This window comes from Coenobita brevimanus, chromosome 58 (genome assembly GCF_032717465.1).
Source record: "Coenobita brevimanus isolate Jiangsu-jjx chromosome 58, ASM3271746v2, whole genome shotgun sequence".
NCBI lineage: Eukaryota > Metazoa > Arthropoda > Malacostraca > Decapoda > Coenobitidae > Coenobita > Coenobita brevimanus.
The window spans coordinates 34,796,089-34,806,223 of NC_137011.1; the positions used below are offsets into that span (position 1 = coordinate 34,796,089).

The following is a 10,135-nucleotide window of genomic DNA, read 5'->3' on the forward strand; positions in this document are numbered from 1 at the left end:
ACATACACCCACCCACTCACTCACACACCCACCCATTCACTCACACACCCACCCAGCCACCGAATCACGCACCCACTCACCCATCCATCCATCCTCCAACTAACCCCACCACACACACACTGCATGGAAAGGATCGGCTAAAAGACTTGATTCCGGGTGAGGGACATAAGGTAGGATCCACCTGAGGCAAACTGAATAATCTCTGAGGATGCTGAAAATACACCTGACTACACCCTGTTTGATGGACCTGTGCAGCCGAGATGTATGGGGCAGCAGGGTGTGTTTATTTCGCGGCTGCTGATTGGCCGCCGATGTAAATCTACAGCTCTTCTTATTTTAAAACATATATTTATAATTCTAAACTGCCTGCAATATACAGCAGCCAGTTTATATACAGAATAATTTCCGAAAATAAAGAGGTCAAAATTAGCTTAAAAAGTTTACTGTTATCAAAGAAATTTAAAGTTGACTACAGAGTTCTATAAAACGATGAGTGACGTTTGAAGTAGATTATCCACCCACGGTGTACACCCACGTCCGGGTGTTGCACTGCATTCACCCATGGTGTACACCTACGTCCGCATGTTGCACAACAGTACGTGCCTGCATTTACTTCAGTGACATCATCGGCGGCCAATCAGCAGCCGCGATGCAAACACACCCTACTTGCCCCATACATCTCTGCTGCACAGGTCAATCAAATGGACTATAACAAGCATCACATCTGCCTGGCAACACACTGGAGGTTAGTCCTGCTGGCAGATTAAATGCATCTTGATTTTCTCTGAGTCTGGTTTCCAATATTCCCTCTTTTTCAAGCGTCTCTCTCTCTCTCTCTCTCTCTCTGTTCATCAAAGGTCATTTGGCATCAAGGTCAGCAGGTAGTCCATCAAGTGAGGGAGTAGGAAGGCCAGTCCATCTGGTGGCCAGTAATGAGTCCACCGCCTGAGGGACTTCAAAGACTAAAGGCCGTCTCACTTCTCTGTCAGTCGGTCCGGCTAAAGGGTAATGCAGGACACGCCACTTTATGGTTACTAATGAGGACACTTCAGAAACAGCCTTTGGTAATCATCAGCATCATCATCACTGCCAATATACTGTTTTCGTCTCATCACCACCACCATCATCATCATCATCGATCTTCTATCACCAACACCTACTATATATCATCATCATTATCATAACTCTGCTACCACCAGCACCTAGATCAGCATCATTATCATCATCATCACCCTACCTTCACCACCAGCATCAATGTCGTTATTATCAACAATATCAGCATCACCATTACCAAAACCGCGTCAATATAACAATTACCACTACAGTCATTATCAAAAACAGAACAGAAACATAATCCTCATCATCATTTCTGTTAAAATCACCATTATATCATCATCATCATAATAACCATCACTTCATAAAAGCTTCCCAAGTACATTCCAAACACAAGACAAACAAGTAAGTAAAACACCACACCATCCCAACACCCAGCACAATGAGCCACACTTCCACTCACCCTCCAATCTTAAACTCATTTCACTAGGCCTACACCTAAAAGCCATTCTCACAAGTCTGCCTCCCAGGAGTATCACAGTTTCAAATTCCAAGACTATGTATGATATGAAATCCTTTAGAACTTCATTATATAGAGTCCATGATCCAATCTGCAACTGCATCTTGCAATTACAACACACTTATAAGCAGATCGATTTTGTAACCTACCTAACATACTCAACTTTCGGTCCCCCCTACCCCTACCTCTGCCCCTCCTCTCTCTCTCTCTCTCTCTCTCTCTCTCTCTCCCTCCGCTTGTTTAATACTGGTAGGTCATATCGTACCATCTGTGTCTATATATATATAGTATACTTTCCCTGGTCTCTATCTGGCCACCATGTCTCCATCTATCTATATATTTTTCATTATGACGGCGAGGGCATCTAAAACCAGGACAGAGAAAAAACAATGGAGAAAAGCTGAAAGGCAACTGAAAAGACCAGGAAAAAAGAATGGAGAGGTGAAAACAGGGAAAAGATGGTTATTAAAAGTGAGAATGAAAGAGCGAGAGAACGCGGGAAGGAGGAAGATGAGGAGAGAGAAAATGGAGGAGATTTATTGGATGATGAAGAGGCTTGAGGTGAGGAAAAGGAGGCTGGACATGTTACGTGGAGAGAGAGAGAGAGAGAGAGAGAGAGAGAGAGAGAGAGAGAGAGAGAGAGAGAGAGAGAGAGAGAGAGAGAGAGAGAGAGAGAGAGGGTGATAAGTAAGAATAATGGAGGTTAAAGGGAACGACCCCGTATACCTGTAGTGAAAAGCTTAATAGCACCCTTAATGAGGGTACGGGAGGTTAGGGGAAGGGAGTGGATGGGTGGGGAAGGGAGGGAAATGGACAGGAGAAGGACCGAGGGGGGAGAGAGGGAGGGATGGGTGGATGAACGGAGGGAGGTAGGTAAGGAGAGAGGGAGGAAAGAGGAACTGTTAGAGATGGGGAAAAGAACTGGGAAAGAGTATGCGGGGGAAGCTGGAAAATAGGAAACAGACAGGAAAGGAACTGAGAAGCGAGAGACGGAGAGAAGGGGGAGGAAGAGGGAGAGGGTGAGTGGCAGAGCAAAAGTGAGAAATGAGGAGGAAGGGAGAGAAAAAGGAAAACGAAGAGTAAGAAGAGATAGAATTGGAGAAGGACTGGGACGAGATGAAGTGATTGAGAAGGGGAAGGAAGAAAGAGACAGATAAAGTAGGAGTGAGTGGGAGAGGACAGAAACAAGAAGAATGACTGGTGACTGAGAGAGGAAGGACGGTAGGGAGGGGGAATAGAGACAGAAAGAGTGAGAGAAGCCTGGGTGCAAAAGGAGGGGAAAAAGATGTAATGCGAGAGGAAGGGAGAAACAGGAGACAAATAGGGTGGTGGCTGAGAAGTGAAAGAGTAAGGGAAGAAGGGGGAGAGGGAGGGAAAGAGAAAAAGGAGGGGAGGTGGAAAGGTAGAGGGAGAAATGAAGAGAAACAGCTAAAGGAAGACTGAGAGATGACACAGGGAGGGAGGGAGGGAACAAGTGAGTGGTACTGATAAGGAGGGAGAAAACAGCGAATGAGACAGGAAAGACAGAATGGGTGGAGAGACGAAGAAAATGAGAGAGGGAAGGAATGGGGAATATACGGCAAGATGTCACAGGAGGGAGGAAGGAAAGGATGAATGGAGCAGTCAGTGAGAAAAGGTGACACAATGGTGAACTGAGAGAGAGAGAGAGAGAGAGAGAGAGAGAGAGAGAGAGAGAGAGAGAGAGAGAGAGAGAGAGAGAGAGAGAGAGAGATTTACTTTTTTTCTTCTTTCTCGGGTCATTCAGTACAGAGTAAAATAAGTTTTTAATATACTAAAGAAATGGACGGTGAGTGAACGAGACAAACAAACAATATGAACATGGTATTCATTTTTATTTTCTTTTTTTTTTGAGTGGGATGGATAATAATTACTATCCCTTTCAATCCTGTACTGTATTTTCTTACTGTATTGTTGTTTTCACCTCACGATTTTATCCAACGTAAGAAAGAACTGTAGCAGTGAAGGAGTTAATTAAGACTATGTGTCTTTATATCTTTATTAATCTATCTGCCTATATATATATATATATATATATATATATATATATATATATATATATATATATATATATATATATATATATATATATATATATATATATATATTGCCAGACGCCTCAATCCCGTTTGGGGTGGCCACAAACAAATCGCCTCCACGTCGCCCTGTCTCCCGCCATTTCACTGCCCTGCTCTCAACTCACACCCCCCTCTCTCATATACCTCTCCACCCCATCCCTCCATCTCATCCTCGGCCTCCCCCTCCCTCTTCCCCCCTCCATCTCACTCACATACACTCTCTTCGTCAGTCTCTCACTCTCCATCCTCTCCACATGGCCAAACCACCTCAGTGTGTTCCTCATAACGCTTCCTATCACATCCACATCCACACCACAACGCTCCTTTATATCCTCATTCGTCAGCCTGTCTCTCCATGTGACTCCACAGGCTCCTCTTAAATGACACACACATATATATATATATATATATATATATATATATATATATATATATATATATATATATATATATATATATATATTCATCTCTCTATTTGTCTATCTGTCTATCTATCTATCTATCTGTCTGTATGAATGTATGTATGTATGTATGTATAACCAAATCCCTGAAGTTTGAGAAGTCTATCCGACAGTGAAAAAAAAAAGTCTGGACAAATCAAGTATATAATAAAACAAACACCACACCGGGGTGTGGGAGTTTAACGATTTGGGGAAAATGATGGTGATGGTGATAATGAAGAGGAAAATAATACTAAAATGATTAGAAGGGCGAAAATGTAAAAATGATAAGCCTGAGCATAATAATAATAATAATAATTTGTAATAATAATAATAATAATAATAAAAATAAGATGATGATGATGATGATGATGATGGTGATGACAAGGTCAAAGATATGCAGGCTGACAATGTCAATGGCGATGACCATGACGATAACGACGATGATAGCGAAGATAATGATGATGATGACGATAACAATGGATTGAAGAAAGGGAGAGTTATGAATATGACGTTGGTGGTGAAGACTGGAAGGAGGAAAAAAATGAATATGATAATAATAACAACAATGATGACGGTAAAGAAGACAACAACAACACAACAACTAAAAATACTGCCAGTGCCTGCCACCAAAACCCACCTGCAATCACGGCAGCTATTGGCTCTGTGATGAGGTGATTAGCGTTGACGTTGAGTCGTTTGTGATTTACCCCCAAAGTAATCAAGGCACAATTACTGGTGTGTGTGTGTGTGTGTGTGTGTGTGTGTGTGTGTGTGTGTGTGTGTGTGTGTGTGTGTGTGTGTGTACAAGCCATTCAAACAGTTTTAAACCGATTTTAATCAAACTTCGTGGATGGGTTGAGGGGTCAAACACTGTGTAAACCTACTGCGGAACAAAAGGTCAAAGGCCAAAGTCACAAGGGTACGTCAAAGTTTGATCTAGCAATGTTTACTTAAACAGTCTGTCCCAATTTAGACCAAACTTGAGGGAAGGATTTAATGTAAAGAAAGAAGGAAAAGATTCAGTTTTAGAACAATTAGTCAAAGGCACAGGACAAAGACAAAGGCTAAGGCCACAGGACGAGGTCAACTCAGACATGTCTGAGCTTACTTGAACATAGTTTGGTGGAAGGGCTAATGGTCAGACAAGAATAAATTCATTTTTTTTAAACAATTAGTCAAAGGTCATGGCCAGAAGGCAGAGTCATTAATCGACCATGTGTGTCTGTGTGTATATAAAAAAAAATATTGGTCTCATTTGGATCACATTAGGTGAACTGGTGTGAGGATCACCTAAGGGGTTGGCTTATTGTTTTCCTGAACATTAGGTCAAAGGTCAAGGTCAGCTTCAACTTTTTATCTGATTAAAAATAAACTTTACAGAAGGGTTTCGGTTAAAGCAAGCGTAAGATGCATGATTCAGAGAACTGTCAAAGGGCAAGGTCAAAGGGAATGGTCAGGAGTCAAGGTCATAGGAATAGGTCGTGTCAAGGTCACTAGGCAAAGTCAAGTCAGTGTTTATCTGATCTGAACCAAATATGGTAGGAGGGTTAAGGATTAGGTAAAACACTTAACCATTTTGAGAGCAAGCAATCCAAGGTTAGGGTTACAGGACAATGTATTCGGCCCTTAGGCCGGTTGGTTGGCATAAGGGCTGCACTGTCTTAGTGCTCCTTCCTGTTTTCCTTTATTCTGGCTACTTATAAGATGAATTTATTTAACTTAGGAAAGACACCTAATACTGAATAATTTACTGATGGTTATACCTAAACCCTCCACGCTCGTCCTGTCTCTCCTAAGATGAACAAAATCTTCTGGGCATCGCAGGAATGACATGAAAATGTCTCTGTTTTCCTGTAATAAACAGCCATGAAAAGACCATTTCGTCTGTTTGTTCGCCTTCCCCCTATTTTCTTATGCTTTTGTAAGTGTATTCTCTATTTCTTCACTCCCTGCCTTATTCTTAAGTCTCTCCCTTCCTACTCTCCTTTATTTCTCCTACTTTCCCACGTTTCTCCATCTTTCCCTCTTTCTCTCCCTCCATTTCCCCATTCTTCACTCCTCCCTCTTGCTCTTCCCTCCATTTCTCAACGTCATCGCCCCGTAATCCTTCCCTCTTGTTCACAGTTTCCACTGTTTTTTTTTTTTTATTCCATATTCCTCAGTCATCACTGCCTTTCTCCACGCCCTTAATATTTTATTCCTTTCGCTTTTTTATACCTACTCTCTTTCCATCACCCCTTATTCTTTCTGTTATTCTTTTCTCCCTTATTCTTCTCCCCCAACTTCTTTCCCCCGTTCTTCTCTCCCACATTCTCTCCCCTACTTTTCTCTTTCTTGTTCAGTTCCTTTGTATTTTCCCTTAGAGCCCTTCTTATTATTCTCCCCCTTTATCTGTCCCTTGCCCATCTCTCCCTTAATCTTCTCTTTTATTTTTCTCCCCCTTATTCCTCTGTCATCCCTCTCTTTCTCCAGGCTGTTAGTACTTGCTCTTCTCACACTTTCTGAACATCCTCTTCTCTTTTCGTAACCCCTTCAGCCCGAGTACGTTTATTTCATTCCCGTTACTACACAACGAGTTAATCAGCCTTAGGAAGACGCTTTGAAGTTAAAAGATGTTAATGAAGCCAATATCCATCCCTTGTAATTAAAAAATAGTCTTGCCTGAGCCGAATAAGATAATCTGAAGGAAGCACAAACAAAATTAAATATAGGCCTCGATTTGAAGGGGTTGTACAACAAGAGACCAGGAAATGGAGAGAGAGAGAGAGAGAGAGAGAGGGGGGGGGGAGGGAACTTGATGGACAGCTAGAGTTGGAATGACACACAGATTGACTGACTGCCTGACGGAGTGATGGATAGGGATAGGGACAGACAGATACAGACATAGACAGACTGATAGAAAGGTAGCTATAGAGAGCGTGCGAGTGAAAGGCAGGCGACTGAAGCAGAGGACTAGAGGCAGGGGCGCACCCAGGAATTTTCTAAGGGGGGAGGGCCCATTTGCCAGTTTCCTGAAGTTTACATATAAGTTTTATAGTTCTAAGTTGTATATATATATATATATATATATATATATATATATATATATATATATATATATATATATATATGTATATATATATATATATATATATATATATATATATATATATATATATATATGTATATATATATATATATATATATAGATATATATATATATATATATATATATATATATATATACAGATAGATTATTTGGTAGGTCGTCAGTTATTTAAACAAACTTGTTTGTTTATATTTATCGTTTTAACAAAGTAACAAAGAACAAGCCATTCAGTTTCAACCCTATTCTGTCCAGATTTCTAATACAAAAGTTAACTGGTACTCTCAGTCTTTCATATACACAACTGGTCAACTCTTGAACACTCCGTCATGATCCATCTTTTCCTCTTACTACGACTTATGTTTCTTTAAATGCAGGATGTCTTTCTATTCGCAATGACGACGAGAACACATCTTCATAAATTTTTCAACTACTTCATCGGTTGAATGTTTTTCTTTGCCATGAATACTCATACGCATCAGTGCCTCCAATCGGTCTTCGGTCACCGTTGACCGCTGATCTGTTTTCATTCTCTTTAAGGCTGAAAATCCTCGCTCTGCAGAGCAACTTGTGACGGGTAATGTCATCAAAATACGCACAATGACACGCACATTTGGAAGATTGCTTGTTATCTGAAACACCTCACTTATGTCTTTGGGAAACTGCTTTCTGTCTAGTAAGGATATCATCTCTCGCCAGACAAGAAGTTCTGGCAGAAGACTGGTTAAGTTTGGCAAATCTTCTTCGTATACTTCAGCCTGCTCGATGGAGGTAAGGCTGGCCTTTTCAATAAACAGTGGAAGGATTTCTTGTAAATGAATGGTGGGATGCTCCTTAGGAAAACGAGCATTCAGTTCTGTCATCATCTGGTCAATGAATGGATACCAGGTGTTGATCCTATAGAACTCTGCTGGGTCAGTTGACGAGCAACTGTTTGACCGATGAACCTGTCGTTTGGTAGTTCTGGGGACTGAGACAGGAACATCTAGTTCATCAGCCAGTTTTAATGCTTTATCCATTACCAAGGAAAATTCTCGACTGGCTGCCACTGTCTTGTTGACTTGTTCAACTAGCTCCATGGATTCTGTGAGTGTGTGAGTGGGGTTCTGAAGGCTCTCAGACAGAGGCTGGGTAATGCCAAATAACAAAACTGCCATCTGTAGGGTGACAATAAATTCAAAGCGTGTTATGCCTGCTAGAAGGCAAGATGCTTTTGCTACAGCATGTGTTGCCCAACCTCTGAATATCCTCTAGGGCCATCACTATTGGTATCAGCAACATGTCAAATGTTCTTAAAGACTCATGCTGCTCCACCCACTTAGTTCTGCATAGAGGCTTCACTCGTTTCTTGCGCGAGTCCGGTACATATTCATCAACCTTCTTCTCTAGGACCTGTACCCTTGCTGCAGACCCACTTAAAAACTCTGAAACTTCTGAAACAATGCCAAGCATGTTCCGGACACCAGGAACAGTGAGAGCACGTCCTAGTGCTAAATTAAGTCGGTGTGATACACAGTGAGTGTAGACTGCAAAAGGCTGCTGTTGTTAAATGTGAGCCTGAGCTCCATTAATCAAGCCACTCATGTTGGAACCTCCATCATAACCCTGTCCTCTGATGTTTGTTAGTGATAAGACCAACTTTCTCAAGCACTGCATTATTTCATCAGCCAAGGCAGCACCAGTGGTTTGAGAAGGTTTAATTAGACTAAGCATGTCCTCCCTCACGTGTCCACCCTCAGTGACATAACGTATGAAAAGGGCTAATTGTTCATGTGTGCTGATATCTGTGGTACTATCAGCTATCACAGAGTAAATACCAGCTTGCTTGATGGAATTTACTAAATTTTCCTTAATCACATCACCGCACACCTTGATAATTTGATTCTGCACATTCCAGCTTGTTAGCAACATGTTTTTTGGGGCAGTTTTAATATCCTTGTACAGCTGCTTGTCACCTGATGCCCGGTACCGAAGAAGCGCTTTAAAATACTCTCCTTTCCATTAGCTGGCATGGAATCCACGTCAAGAGGTCCACTATCTCTGTGTCCTCGGAAGGCCAATTCTTGTACTCCACACAGGATTACAGTCTCAACAATCGGATGTAAACGTCGGCGATATTCGTTCTCCTCCTTTCTGCATTTCTCTCTCTTTTTACAAAGTTGAGTGTTAACCATTTCATCAATGGGAACTACACCACGCTCTTGTGCCAACAAAAATTCGGCTTGAGCCATAGAAAACACATGATACTGACTATTTTGGTGAGCTCGAAAATCCTCTTTTGCACTCTTAAAACGCTTGAAAGGTCTGCTCACAAGTGCTCCTAGGTTTTGATCCCCTCTTCCACTCATCCTTTTCCCCATTATAACACAGTAGGACAAAAGCCCCCCTCTTTGCCAGGCAGTCCACTGTAGGACAGCCAGGGAAATTCTTCGAGATAAGAATGTTGGAATTTGCGTTTCTTGCCACTGTAGTCAGCTACAACAGGAAACTGGTAATTTTTGTCAGGCACCCATGGGTTCTGAAGGAGGTGCACTCGTTTTTCTTTAGGAAGCTGGGCAATATTAACAAAATGTCCAATGTCACTGGAATGACCCGCAATGCTTGAGTCTTGTGAAAAAAGATCCGGATCCAAACTCCTGTAGTCTTCTTGTGAAGAAACAACCAAACTACTGGAACAGCGTGGGACAGGGTGTGCATCTTCATTTGCAGACGGCGTAGCACTCCTAAAACAATATTAACACAAAACTGTTACAGAGAGAGAGAGAGAGAGAGAGAGACAGACAGACAGACAGACAGACAGACAGACAGACAAAGGCTTTTACCTGAGTTTACTATTAATTTTCTTATTATAGGCAAAGCACAGGTAGTATTGTAATAACTAACTAAACTCTAAAAACATACTGTAATACGTGAAATAAATGACGTTATTTAGGTACCT

At 41.5% G+C, this 10,135-nt stretch overlaps 1 protein-coding gene across 1 annotated transcript; it reads right to left on the minus strand.

Annotated features, from left to right (window-relative positions):
• Positions 1–7,583: 7,583 nt before the first annotated feature.
• Positions 7,584–8,354, minus strand: LOC145402725 (52 kDa repressor of the inhibitor of the protein kinase-like). The gene has a single exon (XM_080274691.1). The coding sequence runs from the start codon at positions 8,352–8,354 to the stop codon at positions 7,584–7,586; it is 771 nt and encodes a 256-aa protein (XP_080130817.1).
• Between the last annotated feature and the right edge of the window lie 1,781 nt (positions 8,355–10,135).